We start from the raw sequence: 23697 nt of genomic DNA on the forward strand, positions 1-23697 counted from the left end.
GAATAGAATAACATATTCCTTTTGGTGGAATGCTTTTATCCAAACCAAATAACAGTAGCATGAGTATACATATTTTAACATGGGTGCCGCCACTAGAAACAGAGCCCCAACCTTGACTGTGCTGGTGCCACAGTCTGCAATGCTGGTGCCCACACAGACTGAAAACAAGTGGCTCCCAAATCTGGGCTCCAGTACCCAGAACACTGCTGTTTTTCTGTCCCACCAGGTAGTTAATTACATTTACCTGACATCCCATGGTTACATCAGTCCCCAATAGGCAGCAAAAAAAAAAAAAAAAAAAAAAACCTCTGCTGTGAACACACAAGATCATTGCTGAAAAAAGTGCCAGCCTCTGCCACTTTGTACACTGCATTTTGCATTATGAGTAGTGCATTGGCTGTACATGAGTTTTGGTTAAATCTGATGGATTTCTTTTTAAGCATAAATCATGATGAGGACACTTGTACTCCAGCACAAACAGAGCCAAAGCTTTCATTTTCTCACCGTAGAACATGGTGCAATGAGTGAAAAGCCTATTAAAAAAATAAAAAAAAATCACTTGCAACATCTTTATCCTAAGTTTGCTGTTGTCAGTAAATTGATAGAGGAAACAAATGGACACAAAAGCAGCAGCAAAGGGAGCGGGGATGAATAGCAACATGGAGACAGCATGTCCTCATGTTGTGGAGACAGGAAGCAACAGGCTACATGGGAAATGTCCTCTTAATTTGGAGAAATACTTGCACTAATGATTTCACCGCTGTGAGTCAGAGGCTACCCATCATCTTGATCGAGGTCTCATTTGTGGTAATTTTTACCAAGTTACCATGCAGTGCTTGTGACAGTAAAATACTTATGTTTAAAAATGCTTCATGTAGCAACATAGACATAATCACAGGAAGCTAGTATGAAGACCAGAGTCTAATCTCTCATCTATGAAAAATAACATTTATTTGCGATTCTGAATTGCATCACCATAAGTGATTGCCAAGTTGATTTGAGTCATATTATTAGGAATCCATGGTCATACTGGCCTTTGTAAGGCACGATTGGGATTCCATTCATGTTAATGCCTTGCCATTGTGCCACCAAGATTATTATAACTTGTCTAGAGAAGAGAGAACAGAGAATGACGCAGAAATATTTTACTGTTCACTATTTCCATTATTAGTGTTTTGCGGGATATTTTGTGTTTGTGGTTAATTAGGGTGCTTTCAGACGTGGCTCACTTGGAGCAGTTGTTTCGAAAACTTTTGTTTTCCCCCAAAGATCGGATAGTTTGGGCATAACGTAGCCTATGGGAACACAGCAATCGCACTTGGATGCTGGATAAAACAAGCGGGCCAAGATTGCCAAGAAAGAGTGGCCTCGGCGCGCTTCCAATTAAACCATGGAATGGTTCGTTTGCAGTGAGAACACAGTTCGACCCAGTAGACTCACTGCTGCCACGAAAGAATTTGTGTTTGCATGATAAATATATCTGGTATCATGAGGCACCTTGTATTCATAAGATGCATAAGTAGATTATTTCTGACATGCAAAATTGATCCATGTTCAAAGTAAATATTCGGCTAATTTAAAAAAAAAAGTATGACAACCAGAGAATGTATGCTGTTGCGATGATGCGTCCACACTGATGATTTCCCTTTACACTGATGCTCCGTTTCTTGCTCAATTACTGACTCCTTGTTTATTTCCAGGGGTTTTCCCGCATGGAAATTCCAGCCAATTAGAGAGCAGTTTCCTCATGCAAGGCTTTTTATTTATTGTAACAAACTAGTCCCTGTTCTGGACCAAGGCAAATGTGAAAATGCCCTTGATTAAAAAAAAAAAAAAAAAAAAAAATCTCACCTGCATTATTTTTGTCTCTTCTATGTAAAATGTGCAAAACTCTCTTTTTTTTATGATAATTACCAACTACCAACAACTACTAGAGAAAATGAATACAGTTTAGCCTTGTGCCAGCTGTTGTGCCACAGGAATCAATTATTCTGTCAAACTAATAAGAAAATTAAGCTTGAATTCTCCTGAAAATGCCACTTCTACCTTACTCAAAGCAGATCTCAAGGTCTAACATGCATTTACTGTATGTACTGCATGTTCTCCCCAGTCTCTGTGCAGCAAAGCTCTCGCCAGCAAATGGGTGACTTTTTCATTTTCAGCAACAGTCGAGAGTCCAAGCACCTTCCCTTTGCACAGTATTACTGTACAATAAAAGAATTCCAGTTAGCAGGACATTTTTCATGTTTCTTACATATGTTGCCAGTAAGTGACGACCCCGTCACTCATGGCCACCTTTACAAGTCTGGCCTTTTAAGATGAAACGCCGCCGTGAAAAAAATCCTTGCACACTGCATCAGATGCTTCATGTCTCCGTAGCACAGCAAAGGCTTTTCTTCTTCGTCCTGATGTTTTAACTGAAACCCCTAATGAGTTGTAGACCATTAGGTGCCAAAGGATTCCTCTGGTGTGATGTCCCTCCACAGCCCTGCCTGGAGAGGTCAGAGAGATAATCACACGGACACAGGCAGTGGCTTTTTTTTTATTTTTTATCTTAGCTCAAGGCTCAAGCTCAGTCTGTGAAACTCAAAAAACAGTAAACAAAGGCAAAAGTGAAACGAAACCTGACAGCACAAACAATACGGTGTCTCTGGAGACGGTAGAATTGCATAGGATGAATGGATAATAAGGAATGCTGGATATGGAAGATTGTGGAGGAGTCTACTATGCTAAAATCGCATCTGGCAAGAGCCTTAGAGAATCTCTGTCAGTTATTCATCCCTGCCCATTTAATGAGCTAATCACTGTGCCACAATATTACACACTTATTTCACTCATCAGAGCTCAGCCTGCAAACTGTGAAAAACCTTTAACCTTCTCTGACATTGCTTCCATAAACGGCCAACCCCCATTTGCATGTGGGTGGTCATGACTATGAGACAGCCCTGCATATTTGAACTCATGATACTAATAATAGAAAACTAATTTGAGTAGAAATTTACATTGTACAGACAATGTAACCATATAAAAGGCCAATAATATGAACAGTAACACATGCTGTGCTGATATATACATAGGCATAAAAATAAAATGTCTACAAAAATATAAGAAGTGATTAAGCAGATGCTACTGTGTTGCTCCCCAGTCAGGGTTTCTAAAAGCCTTTCTAAAAGATGTATCTGTGTAGGCATCCATAAATGATGTGATTAAAGGAAAAGCCAATGTGTTGGCTGTGGTGAGTCAAGGCTTAAACATTAGTCTTCTAGCGGTGAAACTCCTCATTGGTCTTTCTGGAATGGGGATTGTCTGTTAGTGCTGTTGTCTTGCTGTGCAATTGGATTATATCTGTCTCCATCCAGTGGCCAAGGGTATTTTTACGCCTGCATTCATTTATTTTTCTGTTCATTTATTTTATTTAGCTGGATTAATTCCATTAGAGATCAATGATGTTTCGTGCACAAGAGACCCAAGGCCAAGACCATGTCAGCACTTTTAGTCACACACAATAAAAGCTTTCATAAGTAGTCACAGAAAAGTGAAGGAAGAAAAGAGGGAGAAAGTCAGCCAGTGTGGAGGAGAGAGAGTGGGAGATACAGAGGCACGTAGGAAAAAAGAAACTGTGGCATAGTCCCAAAACAATCAATTTAATCTAAACATTGATAGTTTGCAGTAGATTCGTCTTACATTGTCCTAAAAACTGTTTCAGTTTCGCTTAGAATTTATTTTCCGTCTGATGGGTATTCCTTTCAGACGGGGCAAAAACATGCAAAAAATAAATTTCTACAGATACAAAACAGACTCCCTCAAAACCATACACCTGTGCCTTAAATCTTAAAGTCAATTTTGCTGAAATATTGTTCTTTTTGGAGATCGGCCAAACCTCTCGAAGACGGTGGGCCATATGATTCACATCTACTCGTTATGAAAAGCGCTGACCGATAATTCTCCTGCAAAACATAAATCACCTTTTCCACCCTCCCAACCTTCATCGAGAGCTGTCTCTGAATTATTCATCAGTGCAAGAGGGCGAGACTACCCTTTGACACATCTCTTTCCCCGTTCTTGTAAGTCTGTGTCACCTCTTGAAATGTCACAATGATAGTGCTTTAATTAAGATAGGAGATTATTACATGAAAGATAATGGAAATTACTGATAAACTTGAGGGCATTCGGACAAAGCAAGACATTCCTGGGGCCACAGTAAATGTCCTCAGGTCTTTGCTGATGATGTGCACATAAGCTAATTTGTACTAGAATCTAGCATTAGAGGTTATTAGTTAAAAGATGATGTCAACATTGGTTGCTCTGCTAATTTAGACTGTTAGCAATTAAGTTTTTAACTAACAAACCCCAAAATAGCTGTTTGTTAATGTTAAAGGTACATGTGTGTACTTTTATCAGCTTAAGCACCATCTAGTGGCTATTCTTGCCACTGTCTGTATACATTTTGAGGAGTATGAGAGTTATAATACGAAAACTGTTTGATTAAACATATTTAGAGTCAGTATTTTTACAGCAGAATATAGGTTAGGTTTACATACAAGGCTACAAATGTGTAAAGGAGCCACAAGCAGAATCAAGCAGCAAGGCAAAAATGTTTTAGGCTGTAACAAGTTGTAATGCTCTGCAGGATCAAGCTGTTTTTTGAGCATAGTGACAGACAGACATTTACACATAGCCTATAGTGAAAGCAAAGTAATAATAATAATAATAATAAAACTTTATTTGTATAGCACCCTTCATACAAGAATTGCAGCTCAAAGTGCTTCACAATAAAAAGAAGAACATTTGAAAACACATTAAATAAAACATTAAAAAGAATAAAACACAGCACAGGGTGGAATTAAAAAGAAAAGGCTAAAAATTGAAATAAAATTTGAAATAAAACAAAAGATGCAAATAAAACAATAAAAGACAACAGTGTGGAATAAAATAGGAGCTAGTTAAAGGCTAAAGTGAAAAGGTGGGTCTTTAATCTTCTTTTAAAGATGTCTAGTGAGCTGGCTTCCCTGATGTCTAAAGGTAGTGTGTTCCAAAGCTTAGGGGCGTAAGTAATAAAGGCGGCATCCCCAATTTTCCTTCGACTGTTGTAGGGAACCAATAAGTCAGCAGCAGACGATCGCAGTGTTCTTTGGGGTGCATAGCCAATAAGAGAGTTGGCAATGTAGCTCGGTCCTAGCCCATGAAGTGCTTTGTATACAAATAGGAGAACCTTAAAGTCAACTCTAAATGTTACAGGGAGCCAGTGTAGGGCAGCTAAGACCGGACTAATATGCTCTCTCTTCCTGGTTCTGGTTAATAAGCGAGCAGCAGAGTTTTGGATAAGCTGAAGTCTGTCAGTAGTTTTCTTTGGGAGGCCGGTAAAAAGTACGTTGCAGTAGTCAAGTCTGCTTGAGATAAAAGCATGTATTAGTTGTTCAGCATCTTTTTGATTTATAAATGGTCGCACTTTAGCGATGTTTCTAAGGTGGAAGAATGATGTCTTCGTCACCTTATTAATGTGAGACTTGAAGCTAAGATCTGGGAAATAGACATTGTGGTGGGAAGTAGAAAGTAATAGAAGTGTGTGGCTAAAGTTAGCTGAGCACAGCATGTGTTACTCACCTGAGCAACAAATGGCAAAGCTTGTTAGCCTGGCTAACATCACTCATGGGGATTTTCCCAGAAACCAAACAGAGAATATGTTCAGACCTCAAGTTCTCAGCTGCCATCAGAGTAACAGTGGATCGACTGGTGTCATCAACAACACTCATCACTACATTATAGTCATTTGCACAATTGAACAAGTAAATGATTGTGTCTTTAACTGGGGTGATTCTTCTCAAGCCCCCTTTGTAGTGCTTTGGAGGACGCACTCGGCCTAAAGACAGCAAGCTCAGTTTGAAAACAGATACACTGTATCATACTATCCCTCATAAAGTTACCAAATTAATACATTTTCATGTCACAACAAACTTTTTTCAGACATCTCTATTTCCAGACTGGTTATGTATTTCACCAAATTATTTGTGCACAGCCAGTTCTCTGATGGACTCCCATATGATGGAGCTAGCCGAGCTAGCTGTGCATTATTCATACTAAACAGATGGGGTGTGTGTATCATCCTAAATCTTAGTCCCCGACCAGAGACTTGGGAGTTTGGGGAGTCTGCTCTGTATCTTAGTTGTTCACTGCACTGCACTTTTCTGGACAGAAATCGAAGTTGTTATTCCTTAGATCTGTTGGAGCCAGTTTGGGGGCTCCAACTGTTCTCCCAGTTTGGAGGCGGGGGTCACAGGCTTGATTGCTCCTGTCAACACTGGGACCACTTTGGTCTTCATTTTCAATATCTTCCCCAGTTCCTCATTCAGTCCCATGTACTTCTCCTGCTTCTCACGTTCTTTCCTCCTGACGCTGCTGTCACTGGGGATTGCTACGGGCATCTATCACCACTGCTGTTTTCTGTTCCCACCACAATGTCTATTTGGTCACAAGTATTTGTTCAACTGTCTGGACCTGGACGTCCAACAGCTCTGTCATTCTCAACCAGCCTTTGTGGTGTCTCCCATCTGGACATTGAAGGGAGCAGATTGATGTCCATGCATGGCTTTGCTCAAGGACACCCGTGCAGGTTTGGGCAGGGCGTGGTCTGCCGATTTAGAAGCCATCCTGTAGCCTTCACAATTAAGAGACATAGAGCTTTTTAAATCCTACACAGGTTTGACTCTGGTAGCTACATTTAAAGTGTCCTTTGAGAACTTACAGGTACTTGGGTAATATATTCTAATCACATATGTAAAAAAAAAAAAAAAAAAAAAAAAAAACACATTTGGATGTCCTTGCTTTAGGTGGTACGATAATAGGAGAATTTTTATTGCATCTCACCTATAGCATTCTGGCTTCAGGCCAGCAGCTTATATGGGGGAGGCAGGTCCTGCAAATGCACAGAGTAAGTAAATTATTCACCCATATGTCTTCTGTGTCTGTGCATGTCTATGTCTGTGTGGATTTGCCACAAGTGAGCACAGTCTGACTCAGCTACTCCAAACTTCAGCATAACATATATTTGAAACAAAATTACATGATCGGTGTGCCCCGCTTAAGATAAAAGGAAATAAATGATAAGTACTCAGACTGTCACATCCAGGATTAAAACAAGCAGCAAGTAGTAAGCTGTCTAAGAGTTAGAGCTGCAATGCCCTGTAAATGTTCCAATATTTCTAGACTGTGGGATGATAAAATATACGAGACAAGTGCTATGAAGAGAAACAGGAAGAATAAGAGCTTCTTTTTTGAAAAGAAAAATCACAGCAAGTGGTATGAAGATACAGGAGAGGGGATAGAGTTCACCAGGGAACATGAGGCATTGCTTGAAATGATGAATTTTCTTTTTACAATGGAAGATAGGGAATGACTCCGTGCTGCTGACTGGACTGGGAATGACATTCTGTTATTGGGGAGACTGGAAAAGGAACAATCAAGGCCAGGGGGAGTGATGACCAGGAGGCCAGTTTCTGCAACGTGGATAATGGTGTAGCAGGAGGAAATTTGTGAGAGTTGAAAACCTTGTGGGCAGAGGTTTGCTGGATGAGTCGCAGGGACTGAAAAGAATACTGCAGGAGCTAGGCAGACTCTAATTCAGAGTCTGCTTTTAAGATCAAGTTGGTCATGTTCATTCAGCTTTGCCACCTCTTTCACTGTATTTTTTCCTCCAACATCTTTATCTTTAACTCTATGAGTTGTCTTTCCAATTCTGGATTCATTTATTCTCTATGTGCACATGTATTATAGTAACAGAACTTTTCTCTCTTAGTCTTCTTTCCCACAGCTCTGGTCTGCATTTATTACTGTGTCCCCACCCATCTTCTCGTCTTACTTGTGTTTTCTTTTCAAGAAAGTTTAGTTTTATTGAATTGAACTCACTTTTCTGTTCATATCTGCCACTCACTGCTCAAGGCTTTGTGTCAAACGCACAAGTTAATAGCATTTTTCGCTTTGTAACTTGATTTTTCATACCTGTAGAAACAAGCAATTTACCAATTAGGGCAATTTGGAGCAAATTATGCTTTCATAGCAAAACTCAGAATTCAATTCAAGCGGTAAAGCATGTTATGGGGTTTTGCTTTTATTTTGTTTTTATCTGACTTTGTTAAGGGGATCTGTGTGAGAATAATTTATCCTTTTTATTGGAACCTCATGTTCCAAACAACATCAACATAGAAACTAAGAAGAAACAGCGATCAATACAAACAAAGTGAAGGATGGTACAATGTGAAAGGTAGTGTTGATTTCTTCTCACAGTCAAGCATGACAGACCTACCTTCAAACATACGTCTGTGCATTCAGTGAGTCAGTAGTTATAGTATGTGGTCAACAGAATGACAGTGATTAACCTTCAAGAAATGTAACATTCAGAAATGGTATATGTCACACGTAACGCATCAATACATTCGATAGAAACAAATCTGTTACCTGTGGTATTTTTGCAAGAGAATGAATAATATAGTGTTACGTGTAAGCTATAATAAAGTCTTTTCTTCATTTCTCAGAACTGTTCCTCTCTCTTGTTCCTCTAGCTGACAAGAACCCCTGTCATTTAGCGGAGGCCCCTGGACCCTGTCGAGGCCTGGTGACGCGTTACTTCTTTGACAGCGAGAGTCAGGAGTGCAAGCATTTCTTTTACGGCGGCTGCTTTGGCAATGCCAACAATTTCAGGAGCATGGCAGAGTGCCAGGCGAAATGCATGAACCCAGGTAAGACTTTTGAACCGTTGTCCTCTAAGAAACTGGCACACACCCCCAAGCTGTCGAGGCAGTGGCACCACAAGGTCCTGATTCAGTATCCCCAGTAAAATCTTGAATGGTGTTGTGCTCAGCAGCTTTGGATGCTCAGGATGCCGTCGTTTTAGTAGAAGCATAAAATGGACAGTACTTAATAAAAATAGAATTGTTATTTTAAGGTCTCCCCTGCTGCTTAAAGCATCAAAGCTAGCACCCCCGTGCCAGCCTCAGTGGTCAAATACTTTGGCCTCCTAGAGTTAAGGTAATAGCCATTTTTACCCATCATTATAAGCTCATCAGTGTGGCCCAGGAGAAATAATTATTTGCGTGCTTCTCTTGTGGAGAAACATGCATGGTGTGATTTATATACCACTAGGCTCGCAGACAGCCAAGGCCGCCGCTGCACGGAGGAGCACAGTTGCTACACAGCAAATGAGAGGAAACTCATTTCAGAGTGGTGACATAATGAAAATAGTTTTACCTCAGAAAATTAACTTTTTGATGGATTTTTGCTCACCGTGAAATCACGTTCCACCTGGATTTAGCATTTAAATAGTTTTAAAGTGACCAGAGCACATTCAATTATGCCAGACTTACGCACGACTTACAAGTCATTTAGATATTAAATTTGTCAAAGAAAATAATGAGCACGTTGCTCTACTGTGACCAGTTCCACCAACAGCACCAAGTACTGAAATTAATGCGCAACATGTTTTTTTGATAATAACTTCAAACAAATGACAGCCTTGTTTCATTAGTAACCTGTAATGATGTATGTTTGGAGGCCCCCAAACTCCTTTACACTGATACCAGTTCAATTAAAACATGTTAAATGCTAAAACTATGATTTGATCACTGGGATTTAATTACATTTTTTCTAACTCTGGGCCAGCCACAGGGCACTCCTGGCTCTAAAATTCACATTATAATCAGTATGGTATTTCTAGCCAGAGTTTCCACCCTGTTCAGTTCACCCAGTTCTGCATTGCATTTTGATGTTCCCCACAGCACAAGGAGCTTTATGCAGTAGCTTTATAGAAGTTTAAGTTTGCCCCGAGATGGTTCAACTTAGGCTAACAGCACAATCCGGCTATGATTCTATAACGAAATAAATGTTGTTTGTCTTTCTTTGGTTCACTACAGTTAAAACCACCAAGGCACCAGAAGTTATTAGTGCAGAGCCGACTAGAGAATCCAACACACAGCCACTCAAAGTAACTGGTAAGACAACTGTCATGATTGTAATTATCACCACTACAGCAGGCCACTTTGCATTTGGATAAAGGTGGAAAACAATATGCAGTTCCCAGAGACAAATGTAGCACAATGTAGAATGTAGGACAGATTATAGGCACAATAGCACAAACTGTGTTCAAGTAAATCACTCACACAAACAAGCAATGTAGTACATAAGAAAAAACTGTTTTGTAATTCCAGATATGTGTTTTGCATAGCTTACTTTCCTCTAAGTGAATCAGGTCACAGCTAAAATGACTGATGCTTTCATGTATTTGCTTTGAAGGGGAAGTTGCTATAAGCCAACCTCAAGTGCAGCTGTACTCCCATCAGCAGCCGACAGGTGAGACCAGTAACTGTATATGTGGCAGGCTTCATGAGGCTGCTTTCTGAATCAGTAACAGCTTGATGACCATTGTCAGTCCAGAAACAGTGATTACTATGAGTGAAATTACATTTGATATTAAAACTGTTTTTTTTTTTTTTCATGTTTTATTTTCTAAGGTGAAGAAAGCCCATTATTAGTGTTATGGGCAATCCGTCTTGCACAGCACATCACTACCATGTTCCCAAGCTCTTTTGTGCTGCAGCAGGAAAGCACAGGGGGTCCTTTTTTAGTTTGCATCAGCTCTTTAAAAGAGTTATGATTTTTTTTTAATTCCCTGAGTTTCATTCTTGACAGAAAATATTGATGCAAAGTTTCAGGACGTGTGGGTGTGTGTCTCAATGGTTCCACTTTCATATCTATTCTTTCTTTCTTTCATTCTTTCTTTCTTTCTTTTTCTTTCTTTCTTTCTTTCTTTCAAAATTTGGTGCAGAATTTGATTTTGTGATGAGTTCTCCAACATTAACAAGGTGTCAGATCGTTACATAAAAGTAGGAAAACTATGGGGGATGTAATGATCTGCATCAGGTCAGAGTATTAGCATTTATTTATTGCAAAGAAACATTATAAAGTTCAGCCTCGTTAGAAAATCTGGAGGCTGGGTGTTCTGGAGTTAGGAGATAAGCTGTCTGCATGGTGTTCCTCATGAAGGTCCACATTTCTTAACCAAAGGCTGACATCTTGTGGATTTTTTTATTAGGTACACTCTTAATGTCAGTGGTTAACACTGCATGTCAGAACATGGTACCAGAGAGAGAGCAGAAAGAAAGATACAAAAAATACACGGAAAGGAAATAGAGAAAAAGAAGGAAAGAAAGAATGAAAGAAAATAGGGTGATGGGAAATCAGTGAGATAATATGTTGTTTCCACTTGAAACAGAAACATCCTTGAGGTACTGTATGATCTGTTGACACAATTAAAAAATAAAATTACATTAAATCAGTCATTATCTGCTCACTGGTGCCAGGGGAAGAAATTCAAAGGACCACCAAGCACACAGCAAGTTCGCCCCCATACTTCCATCTCAGCCCTCTCCCAAATTATTGAAGTTAAAGAGGCTGTCTTTTTGTAAGATTATTGAAACAACAGATTGTTAAAGGAGTTCAAAAGATTTCAGTTAAATAAGAAACAAGCACTTTCACAAGTCTTAGGTCTTCTAGTGCTAAACAAACAAATTCTACTCTTACTTTCTTTATATCTGTGATTCTGAGTGCTCAACCGTATTGCAATGACACATGGTACAAGAGTTTGACCACTCCTTTAAAATCTAAATTGCTTCACCATGTGAAAATCTGATCTATGACTGTAGGACCACCACTTGATAAACTTTATGAATCAGCCTACCATAATAACATACTGAGGCTGGCCAACATTATTGTCTAATTATTGTCTCTAACCTCTTCCATGTTCTGAACAGGGAATAGCTACAGCTCTCATTAAATTGGAGTTACAGGCTTCCATGTTTTAATAGGGTCAGACTGAAGCAATCTTTTGTGTATTAGCCAATCCTAATGTTAAATGAGAAGCATACAATCCCGGATTCACTGTATGCTGAAGCGACTTGATGTCTGCAGTGCACTAAGTATTGTCCTCAGTGACTATTTTAATTTCTTTTTTGTTATGTGCTGTTATAAATGAAGTTGACAAGAAAGTGTAAATCAATCCATCAACTGCAAAGTGTCAGTTGAAGTGAGGACCATTTACACTCAACTGCACTACACTCAAATCTTCCCATCCTTTTTGCAGATCAAAGTTAGGTTTATTGTCACATGCTGTTTACTGTCCCCAAATATTTCCTGTACCACTGCACCACCTCATCTGGCTTTTTTTTTTTTTTTATGCAGGTTGGCTCCTATGGAAATCTGTTTACATATATGTATTCTTTGATATGATGAGTTATTGAATAGAGTGCTCAAACCAGCTAACAAACTCTTACACCTGGATCGCGACTCTGTTTTCTCACTGTGACGACGTCTAAAAGAATCATTTGCAAAGTTAATAGCAGGTCTAGACTTGTAATTGCTTTGACAATCACAAGTTTATACAGTACAATGGCTGAACAAATGGAGAAAGCACAAAGCTCTGCAGGAAGCAAGCACAGGATAAACTCAGCAGGGATTTATTAACTCACTCTTTTAGATCTGTCATTTAATAGACTTTTAGCCAACAGACAGGACTGAAATCAGGTACAAAGTTGGATATAAAGTGTCTGTGTAAGAAAAAAAAAATGATGAAAGGCAGTCAGACATAATTTGTATTGTCATCATTGTGCTTTAGGAGCAGGTTTTGTGTTTCACTTGAAATTTACTGAGTTTGCCATTATTGGAAAATATTTCGAAGACATTGCTTTCCCAAAAATATACAGCTCAGAAAATAAAACTTTTTTTCCGATGTCTCTGTGGTTTGCAGATTTCAGGCCACCAGAGTTCTGCATGACCCCTATTGACAGGGGAACGTGTGACGGGGCAGAGAGGAGGTTTGCCTACAACCCCAACACCAAAAGGTGCCACATGTTTCGCTACAGTGGCTGTGAAGGCAACAAGAACAACTTTACCCACAGGAGGCACTGCATGAAGGTGTGCATGAACATCAGGAGTAAAGGTATGATTTTAAGGTCATTTTCAAACTGATTATTACCATTTTGATTTTAAAAAAAATTATCATTTGATATTTCTTAAAGGGCTTGACTCTGGCGGTTTTGCAAATTTTTCATAGTTTCATAGTTTTTCATAATAGAATACATCAAGTGACTAGAGCCAGTAGATCTTTTAGTAATCCAAAGTTGGTAGCTATTAGTATTTATCCCATGGGCTGTACATTTCTAAACTGTGAGAGCCACAAATGGTTTGCAGAGTTTAAAAAGCCATAACCCATCAACCACCGAATCAATGCAAAACTCAAAATAAATTTCTCTGTGTGCGGTCTTAGCACTCGTCCAAAAACATCTCCAACATTAGGTGGCTTTAACAAGTTTATATCCCAGAATCAGCTGCAGGAATTTGCATGAAACCTTTTCCACATGTTCTCAGGTCATGTCCAATCCATTGTATGCAGTTGGGCCATGATTTCCCAAAAAGGGTGTGGTTTACAAGCAAAAGCACACTTTTTTTTATTAAATTAAAACTGTAGTCAAAACTCCAACAAATCATGAATACTACAATGTGGATCATAGAGAGCCAAAATCTTTTCAGCACATCCACTCGTGTGATAAAAGTTTGCCTCACTGCAACCTGTGGTGTCCATCACACTGTATTTTTCAAAACATACAAACCCAATGAATGTCTTCATCTCCACAAGTCTTTATTCAATTGACACAGAGATTCTTTAGATCCACCACATCACGATTCAAATGATGTTCAGACATGCCGGAATGTGAATCTGCAGATATCCAGTCTCTTGTTTTAATTTGTACTGTATGCGCTTTTTCTTTCTCTAGAATTTTATTTTAGTTGTTGTGAATTTTTGAAGTTAAAACTGCTCAGCTGCCATGCCATATTTGATGGCATTTGGCCACTAGGAGGTGCTGTCGTAACCAAATAACTTCAAATAGCCAAAGACACCTATAGTACAGTAGTTACAAACACCTTTATGACAGGGCGATTACTGATTCTACTCCTTCAGTGAACTTATTTTCCCCTCTGCTGTTTTGTGCTGTTTCAGATCATGGCATGAAGATGATCCGAATAAGGAAGAAAAACATCAACAATATCGCATTTCACTCAGTCTGAACACTCAGCTTCGCATTAGACCATACAGTGCCTTGTTGTCACCTTTATTTATGTAAATATTTGTAACCTTTACATATCTATTGTTTTGTAGTGCTGCAGTCCATGTGTACACATTACATGAGATAAATCTGCATTTTGCTGTGTTGTAGCCACACGCAATGTGCCATATCTCTGCTGCATTCTTTCAGTATTTCAAGAAATGTAATGCATGTCATTTAGACAAAGAACATATTTGTTTGGCTTAGATGCATTCTAAATAGCACTTCTGAACACTGATGCTTTGCATATCACAGCTGTTGGGTTAAAAAATATATATATATACTGTTTCTGTAAAAAATGTTTTCTACAAATGAATAAACTTGCTCAAAATTATAAAGTGGAGTTTTAATGTTTCAGGTCATGAACATCAATGAACATGTTAACTTCAAGTTCAAGTAAGGACATAAAAAAAACATTAAAAATGCAGCATTTCTTTTCCGCAGCAGCAACATTATTGTCTCCATACTCACTCTATGTAACTGATGTTTTCCACAATTGTTAGTGGTATAGCTCCAGGATTAATCAATGTGAACACTGCCATTAGCAAATTAAACAGTCCCAGACTCTCCTCAATCCAGGAGCAACACATTGAACACAGCTCCAATAAATGCATTGTTTTCAAGCAAACACATTACTCAGGATGGCCTTGCTGTCATAGCAATAAATCAGTGTGTGCAAAGTCATTGCTGTTTATACTGTATGTGTGTTAGACTGAATATAAAGGCTTGTTTTATCAATAAAATGCAGTCTCCTACGGTAATAAATCTCCATCAAGTGTTGTTGTCACCAGTAACAGAGGAGGGCAGTGTTGTATAAAGTTGAATTTTCAAAGAGCTTCACAGCAGTAATCTCATTTGTGTTAAGTGTTTTGCCTCATTGTCCAGTCTTATGGCGACAAGCTGTAATGAATTGGACTGGCACATGTTGCTTTGAATACATAAATATATTGTTTTTATGTTGAATCAGCTAATTAAATATCAGCATCTTCCCATTTTGTGCTTGTGATTTAGCTGTCATTGCTGTTATCAGGAGTATCAGGGTTGTCTAATCCTAATCTAATAGGGTTGTCTAATCCTTGTCTAATATTAATTCAAGGTAGATTTTAACTTGTTTATGGTTCAGTAGCCTTGAAATGAAATAAGTTTTGTAGATTTGTGGATATGAAAAACAGATGATACAGTTATTATTACAGGAATAAAGCTGGTCTCTATAAGGTACAAACCACAAAGGGACAAATAGGATCCCAGTGTCAAGGGTACAAAAGCTGCACCTTAGAGGGTACAAGCTGCTGTACCCCTAAAGGTGCAATGTATGTGCTTGATTTTCTGAGAGTGTAGGGTGGCCCTGTGCCTACAAAGTCCATCTTTTAACTGGAAGATGTGGGTTCAGGCCCTTGTGTTGGCAGGCAGTTGCCCTGCCGAAGTGCCTGTGAGCAAGACACGTCATGCTATTCCCCAGTGGTGGGCTAAAGGCGGAGAGAGTGCAGGGATCAGTGAAGTGTCACATTATAACTTGACTAACAGTGCATTTAAAAGCCCGTGGGACTGGGTAAGTTGAGCGGCAAACCTCATGCATTGTGTAAAACTGGAAACAGCTCCCAAGCCCTCAGCTGTAGGCTAATGTGTGATGTAACAGGAAGTAGTGGGTTGCCTTCCAACCTCAACCTGACAGCGGCTCCCCTCTCCAACTGCGCTCATTGAGCGCCTCGGATCGGCAGCGTACGCCGCTCGGCACCGCAGCTCTGCAGACTGAGGACACGCTGGGATCGCCCGGAGTTTCTTCCCACCAATTCCTGCGCTGATCACATCCCTGTTGGATTGTACTCTCTCAGGTAGGAGGCATTTAAACGCTAAAATGGGGTTGAATCTTGGGCAATCTGCTGTGTTATCCCCGCGTTCATAATCTGAACAAGTTGAGCTGCGCTGATGTCGAATAGAATTGCAATTGACAGCGCAATTTCCGTGTTAATTCATCACTGGGCTGCAGGTAATTTGGCTTTAAAATTGGAAGGAAGCAATTGCGCATACATCTGCATCGATGACTAGGCCCAGACGATGTGTAGGAACATATTTTGTCGCCAAACTAAGTATCCTGGATTAGATTATTAAAAGTTAGCAGATAGATGAGAGCGTTCACAGTTGGGTAAAATGAATCTGCACTGGAATGGGTCGGATGAGATTAAGACATAAAACAGCATTGTTCTGGTTGGAATCATTTGAGCAGCATAAGGCGTGCTGTACGTTCAAGGGCGATATGTAATGTGTAATGTAGGCTGGTGTGCATTGTTTTCCACATCACATACATGGTGTAACAAATCACTCGGGCTCACCTTTATCCGCTTTTCAATCATGATGTGATCCATGTAGGCTACAGTACATGTCGGGTACTAGTGTTTCATTCAGCGCCAGAGTGGAGATGGGTTCATGGTTATGCGGGGAAAGCGCCTTCAAAGAGGCATGTCATTATGTGGCAATTTGTCAGCATACCTCAACATCTCCACCGGGCTTATTAACAGTAGAGTTTGGGCTGGCATGACACACACCGGACGAACCGGGCTGACTCAGCTGTGGTTGACGATGGCCATGGATTGGCCACGCACAGTTTGCCCCTCTTGACATTTACCGCTTGATTTCACAGATGGATCATAATAACATGGCTTCACCGTGGAGGGGGTGAAATGCCGGGGAGTTTAGCGTGCCATAATCCAAGTGATTCAACGGGAAAGCAAAAGTGATTTCAGCTTCAATCCAGCACAAAGGCTGTGGTGGAGCCCGAGCGATGGTCACTGGTTGCTAAATCATCCGCATGGTTACATAAGCAGCAGATTTGGACATGCTGGAAGTTTGTGGGCTGGACAGCAAAGAGGAAGGAGATGATGATGGTAAAGAGGAGGAGGATAATGATGACGATGGTCACAATTGGCAGATCCCACAGCCGGGAAAACGCATGCAGTGGCTCAGTCACTAAAGGGGGATTGGCAGGGGCAACTCTCTGGCCTGAAAAGCTTGGAGAGGGGCAGAGTAGTCTCTTAGTTTTTGGTCAGTGCGTGAACTTTGCATGATTTTTTTTTTTTCCATTTAATTTTGCAAAAATTAACTCATAACAACAGACATTACCTAGCCCAAACTGTTTCCCCATGTTATTATGCTTTTGCACTATTTAAAGAAGATCTTTATTGACATAAAAATAGGCAGACACGATAAGTGATAGGGAGGGTTGGCATAACCACAAAAAAATCACGTGAATTGCATAAATAAATAAATGACCAAATAAATGTGTAAACAAACGAATGAATCAATCAATCAGTAAGTAAATGATGCACTTTTCAAAAAGGGCAGATAAACAAACAAGATTCACTGAACGCCCACGGAGCTTTGAGTTACTTTATTTATTTATTTGTTAGTTAGTTAGATTCTATTGATGTAACACCTTTGGGAACTTCTTTGCCCAGTCTTTTTTTTTTTTTTTTTTTTTTTTTTTTTAATTAATTTTTTAGCAGCTTTGTGAAACAGAAGACAGATTTCCTTTCCTGCTGACAATAAAGATCTATTTAATTCTTCCACAGTCTAGGGGCTGCAGCAGTAAACTAATGATGACCCTCTAGGTTTAGCTTGTCTGATGGAGGAGGCATGACCTCCCCGTAAGTAGACCGAAGGAAGGTCAGAAATAGAAAAAAAAAAAAAGAAAGAAAAACGTATGCCAGAAAAAAACACACTTTTACTCTGCTGTTCATGGCTGTTAGGGGTGAGGACACCTTGGACTGAGTGATGGGGCTGTGAGTGGATGTGCCCTGCCATCTTCCAATGACCTGGGCCTATACGCTAAATATATGAGCTGACTGTGCGATGGGAATGTCATGCAGTGTGTGTGAAGAGCCATTGTGTCCAGCCTACCAGCATCAGATTCACATCTCGAGCTGTCATGTGAGGTGTTGACTGCTTGATTTATTGAAAAAAAAAAAAAAAAGGCTTTCAGACATCCAAAGACACAAAGGTGGCCCGCTGGTCTTGACAGCATAGCTTCTAAAGACCTTTCCATTTCCATAGTATGATGAATGTATCCCTACACAATGGCGTGTGGATGAGTCTTCAAGTGGAATCCCATTCAGATACACTGTAGCTGTCCTGTTCTGCATTCTGCAATCACACACTGGAGCTGTGGCTATCAAATCAGGAGTGCATAAGGACTGAGGTGATTTCTTTGCACTTAGACAGTGAGGGAAATGTTCTCAATTCATCTTGTCTTCAGTAGGAACTAATGTCATAGTGCATATTAATGTGGCTATACAGTCATACGATAATTTTGCAGCATATACTGAGTTTGGGTTCATATTCATTTGCAACTCAACTCTATCTGATCGTACAAACTAAGGAAAATAATCCCAAAAGCAATAAAGGGGAATGTTAAGTCACTAATCTTGCGTGTGTGATCTGATGCTGTTATGAGAGATCCGCATTCATACAAACATTGCTGCTAGGTGTCTCCCCCTCCGTTGGGAGCGGATGTAGCCTGATCCACCATGGCAAGAATGATGGTGATACTCTTGCTGCTTAACCCCTCATAAATCACAAAGGCATGTTTGAGTACTGCGAGCACACATGCATCCTACTGATTTCACTGCCATATTCCCTGTCCTGTTTTCATAGTTTTGAGCTCCCACATCCTCCTGTTATTTCATTAGGGGACATTAGAGCCGCAACCATTAGTAGAAACATCAATTAGTTGTCAGTTATTAAATTAACTTTGATAATCGACTTATTTTGAGCCATTTTTAGGAATAAAATACCCAAATTCTCTGATTCTAGCTTCTCAAATGTGAATATTTTTCTGGTTTCTTTATTGCTCTGTGACAGTAAACTAAATATCTGGGTTGTAGACTGTTAGTTGGGACAAAATGAGACATTTGAGGATGTCACCTTGGCCTGTGGAAAATTGTGATCAACATTTTTCGCTGTTTGCTGACATTTTATGGACCAAACAGCTAATTGATTAATCGAGAAAATAATGAACAGATTAATCAGTGATGAAAATAATTATTAATTGCAGCTCTAAGGGACGTGACAGGGCTGTAAACACTAATCTCAAATCCTTCCTTTGTGTTTTATTGGCCTGCAGATGCGTTCAAGTGCATGTAGAGCCTTTGTGTTTCAGCACCACTTAAATCAGCAACCCAGGCACACATTATATTTTTTTCCTCTCCACTCACCCCGGGCTCAGGTTATCGTATTACACAAAAGCACAATGATGCAGATATGCATCACTCTCCAACAGCTCCCCGCAGGTTCTGGATTCAGTTTCAGGAACTTTGAAACCTTTTGTGTCAATTTTTCCGCTCATATATTATGGAAGATAATTTTTTCCTATGGAGTTTAATTTTCGAATACAAGGTGCTTGACAAGATCTGTCACGGGGTGAATCTCAGCAAAAAGCAGCATCAGGGGTGCTGTGGCTGTGTGCGGTGGCTGTGTGCGGTGGCTGGCGGTGTGAGCCACGGTGCTCTGCAGAGGATACTGGACAGTGGAAAGAGGCTGTGTGGTTTCCAAGGGTGTTCCATGTTTGTGTGAGCTAAACAAACTGCCAGCAACACAGCCTGATTTACTGAGTGGGAGGGGGCTTCTGCTGTACAAAAAGGGGGAAAAGGTCCCCGGGAAGTTGTGTATCCGTGCGTGTGTGTGTGTGTTCCCATGGTGAGTGCATACCTACTGTTTGGTCTCCACTTTGTGCCTGTGTGCTACTGTTTGAATTCAAAGGTGTACTGTTTCAGCTTTCTTTAAACATAGTGACTATTAAATAACAGCAGGGGCTGTTGAACGGTGGAAAGTGAAACAAAGTAAACAACGGAGTAGTGCAGATTCACAGGAGCAAGCTGGAGTTTGGTGTTTTTCATGTTGTTTGAAGACCCTCCCATCACTCCAGCTTGGTACCTTCCCACACTCACCCAGCCATCCAGAGGACTTGGCCGTGGTCCTCCATAAACTTCTCCAGTGATCACAGTGATCTGTTGCTGCATTCATTCCAACTTAGAAAAACAAACTGAACATACATCCAACTCAGACTTACAAGTTGAAAATTTTTGCATAATTTCAAAGCTCTAGTTTCTCTGATTTCAGATCAGCTCGCATCAGAGCACATGGAAAAAACAAAACAAAACAGCAAATCACTGAATAACTGAATCAGTATGAGCAAATACTGCCTCTACACCTTTGGAAAAGGTAGTCTCTTCTTCTTGTGAGCATCTATTTTTCCTAAATTAACATGTGAATGAAATGTTGACGCAGGTCAGAAATTTATGAGTCAGAAATTCTGAGCTCCGTGTTGAAATAAACGCTGCGTGAGTGCTTGAGGTGCTAAAAATGGCTGGTGCAAAGGCTCCTGGTTCTTATGTGGCTGTTGTAATATTTCTGTTTCGGCAGAGGTGTTAACAACCAAGTGTATTCTCAGTCTCCTCATGAAAGGAAACAAAATACATTGTAATTGGCTAATGTAGCCTGATCCATGCTTCTGATCAATGGGAAATCCCTTCCATATAAGTCACATAATGTGAACTTATTGAAAAATGAGCCTAAGTATGATGCTGGTAGATTGAAAAATAATTTTCATGGTTGTGCCTACGTTCAAACATGGTTTCATTGGGCAGTAAATAGTCTGTACAATTGGGAGTTAAATAAGCTGTTTTTCCTTTGATGAATCAGGCACAAGGAGCTATTATAATAATTAGAATAAACCCTTCCTTCTTTTTTGCACTTTCTGACACACTTTAAATCACATACCTATCATTTCTAAGGTACTAAATGTTTGTACATGGGTGTCCACCTGCAGTTGCACTCGCAAAATCAACCTGTGCACCATCGATAAATCAGGATTGTTACTTTTTACAGTCAGAATGCCATTAGCAACACCACAAACCTTCATTAAATCCGGGTAAGTGTCTTGAATAACTGGTTTTAATTTGCATTTTCATTGCAGTGTAGAGCTGTGCTGTTACACATTTTGGGAAGCAATTTCCAAGTTATCTACAGGGCAAGAGAGAGGCCCACAGCAGCTTTTGAAGTGGGTCCCCACATCATTTAACTTGATGGTGCTAATACTGCAAGGAATGCATTTACCCAACCCTATTTATTCTGGAATGTTTGCTGAACCGGCACAATCTTTCAGAATTGTGCTGTTTCACATTCAGACTCACACCTGGGAGCTGCCTGGCACCGCCACTCTTCTTCTGCTGGCCACTGAGAAGCCAAATGCTGTGCATGGTGGTACCTGTTTGAAATGTTAGAAATGTTGGCATCATAGCAGTAGCTACTGAGAGAAGGAAGAACATTGTTCATTCACTTCCCCATTCAGATCTCTACAGACTTGTTTAGCACCAATTTTTGCTAATTCATGTAAGTACAGCTGATGTTTTGGTGCACAACCTTGCAGTGCTGTAACATAATCCTGTCGCGAATGACGTGAATAGCCCCCTCAGAGGTCAAGTCTAGGGCCATAAGCGTGCACATGGAGGATATTCTTTTGCTTCCTTGGGGTGTCTTAAAACAGCAATGAATTTGAACTAGCTCCAGGGTTATTTCTGTCAGGGCAATGCCAGAAGGGAATCACTCACATCAGTTCTGGGAGATGTCGGGTTCACTGTTCATACTATCAGACTTGGACAAAACCACAAAGAGATGTAGCTACTGAGATAAGCTAAAAGCATGATATCTAAATCCAATAGCTTTTGAAAACTTTGCAGTGGCAAAATGCTGCTATCGCATAAGTACATCACATAAGTAATGCTGTGAATGTGGGAGTCTCTTTGATTAACACTGATTGTGACTGTAGCATGTAGCTTTGGAAACTCTTGTATGACACCATTATGGACATAGCATAACCCTCAATATAGCATGGGTTTCTGAATATTAGTTGACCACTTTGTAGCATTGCCTCATAAGGAATCTTTCTAGATTTGTGTTTGAACAGCCAGGGGGAGGAAGCGTAAATCAATTCAATCATCATTTTTGTGATTCTCTAATGAGAAAAAAGATCTTGTTATCCTAAAATAAACTCAAAGAGAACATGTAAACACACGTTCTCTGTCTGGGGTCAAATACTAGCATAATGAGAACTATATCAATCACAGCAGCAAACAAAAATATGATATTCTGTCTTCAATACATTCATTGAAGAGAAACAGTGGCATCATATATATGCAAGGGGGAGGGGGTGAGGTGCTTGTGTGAAGTTTTAAGCTATTGTATAATACTGCCAGGCCATCTTTAACCAGCGCATTACCTTGATGCACTTGATATAGAAAAACCAGTGACTTGGTGATAGTGAACTGGTAGAATTAGCCGTGATTTCCCTCCAGACTGTATGCCTCAGGTTACGCAGGGAGCACATGCTCAGCAGGTTGTGCTATTTAAACCTTAGCCTAGAAGCCGTCTGAGTTACACCGAAACATTTACGTCGACACCAAGGAGAATTCCTCTCTGCTATACAGGTACAGTGTGTGGTGGTGTCTGGTGTATTTTTGATCTGTGTATTTTTAACCAGGTATTTTTACTATTTAGTCCTTTGCATAGACTAGAACATGGCAAGCCTTTGGAACAGGATTCTTTCCTGTTGACAAACCTCATGTAAACTTAACCTCCTTTAGGAGTGAGCTGAAGCATTGAATTCATCCTGATGGTCATGAAACAACTCTTGAATTTGTTTGTGTTTGAGGGCATTCTCATTTTGGATGCATGGGGACATCATGCAGGAGCAGTGTTTGCACCAGGTGTTAATTCTGTGGTCATTTTTGAGAGTGTTGTTTTATTTGTAATGTTCAGCAAGCATCTTGATAAGTATGTGTCACTTCCTGTCAGTCAGTGTTTACTTGGGACCATTGTCTTTGCTGAAGCAGTTTGTGTTTGGCAAAGATATAATTTTAGATTTTTTCCCCTTTCTGTGTTGAATAAATTTGTTAGTTTAAAGTTTTTGAAAATGATGCACCTGCACTTTGAGCACCAACTGTTAGGCCTCTTCGAAGCTCTGCCTCATATTGCTTTGAAAACACATACACAAGTGGTGATTTTCAGACCTCTTTTGAAGCTGACACAAACTGCTAATTGGCATTCAACATAATATGACTCATTTCTGGTGCTGCCTTTGTAATTGTGACTTAGATACTTCAAAATTACAGCCCTTTCATGTTTTTTTTTCCTCACCAGCTGGATTTTATAATGCATGTAATGCATGTCTACATGTCTTAACACTTTATGTAAACATGTATGACTGTTTGTAGACCAATTAATGAGTACATGCACATTTTTGCACATTCTGCATAAAAGCTGTAATTAGTCTGTGAAGCCCCATAGGACTAACATGAAACTTGGTACACAATCTGTTGAAATTGGTCTATAACTTTTCCAGCTGGACCACCCATATCCACCATAATGGTTTTTATGCTATTAAGAATAATTTTAAAAACACATTTTCCCTCTGTATCTTTGGACTCATCGCCACCTAAATTGACAGGAACTATCTATGGACCTTGTACTTCAAAATGTTGTTCATAGATTTTTTTTTTCT

General features: G+C 39.9%; 2 protein-coding genes across 3 annotated transcripts in view; both read left to right on the plus strand.

Moving 5' to 3' along the window:
- The window catches only part of tfpia (tissue factor pathway inhibitor a), a 42597-nt gene extending 28116 nt beyond the window's left edge, over window positions 1–14481 (plus strand). For both annotated transcript variants that reach the window (XM_030081409.1, XM_030081407.1), the window contains exons 3-7: window positions 8556–8732; window positions 9903–9980; window positions 10282–10338; window positions 12791–12982; window positions 14042–14481. In XM_030081409.1, the coding sequence (XP_029937269.1) occupies window positions 8556–8732; window positions 9903–9980; window positions 10282–10338; window positions 12791–12982; window positions 14042–14109 (572 nt within the window). In that variant the 3' untranslated portion in view covers window positions 14110–14481. The remainder of the gene's footprint in view (window positions 1–8555; window positions 8733–9902; window positions 9981–10281; window positions 10339–12790; window positions 12983–14041) is intronic.
- Window positions 14482–15850: 1369 nt separating this feature from the next.
- calcrla (calcitonin receptor-like a) overlaps window positions 15851–23697 on the plus strand; it is a 31576-nt gene continuing 23729 nt past the window's right edge. Inside the window, exon 1 of the mRNA XM_030081388.1 lies at window positions 15851–15979. The gene's annotated coding sequence lies outside the window, so the exon portion shown is untranslated. The remainder of the gene's footprint in view (window positions 15980–23697) is intronic.

Source organism: Myripristis murdjan, chromosome 21 (genome assembly GCF_902150065.1).
Source record: "Myripristis murdjan chromosome 21, fMyrMur1.1, whole genome shotgun sequence".
NCBI lineage: Eukaryota > Metazoa > Chordata > Actinopteri > Holocentriformes > Holocentridae > Myripristis > Myripristis murdjan.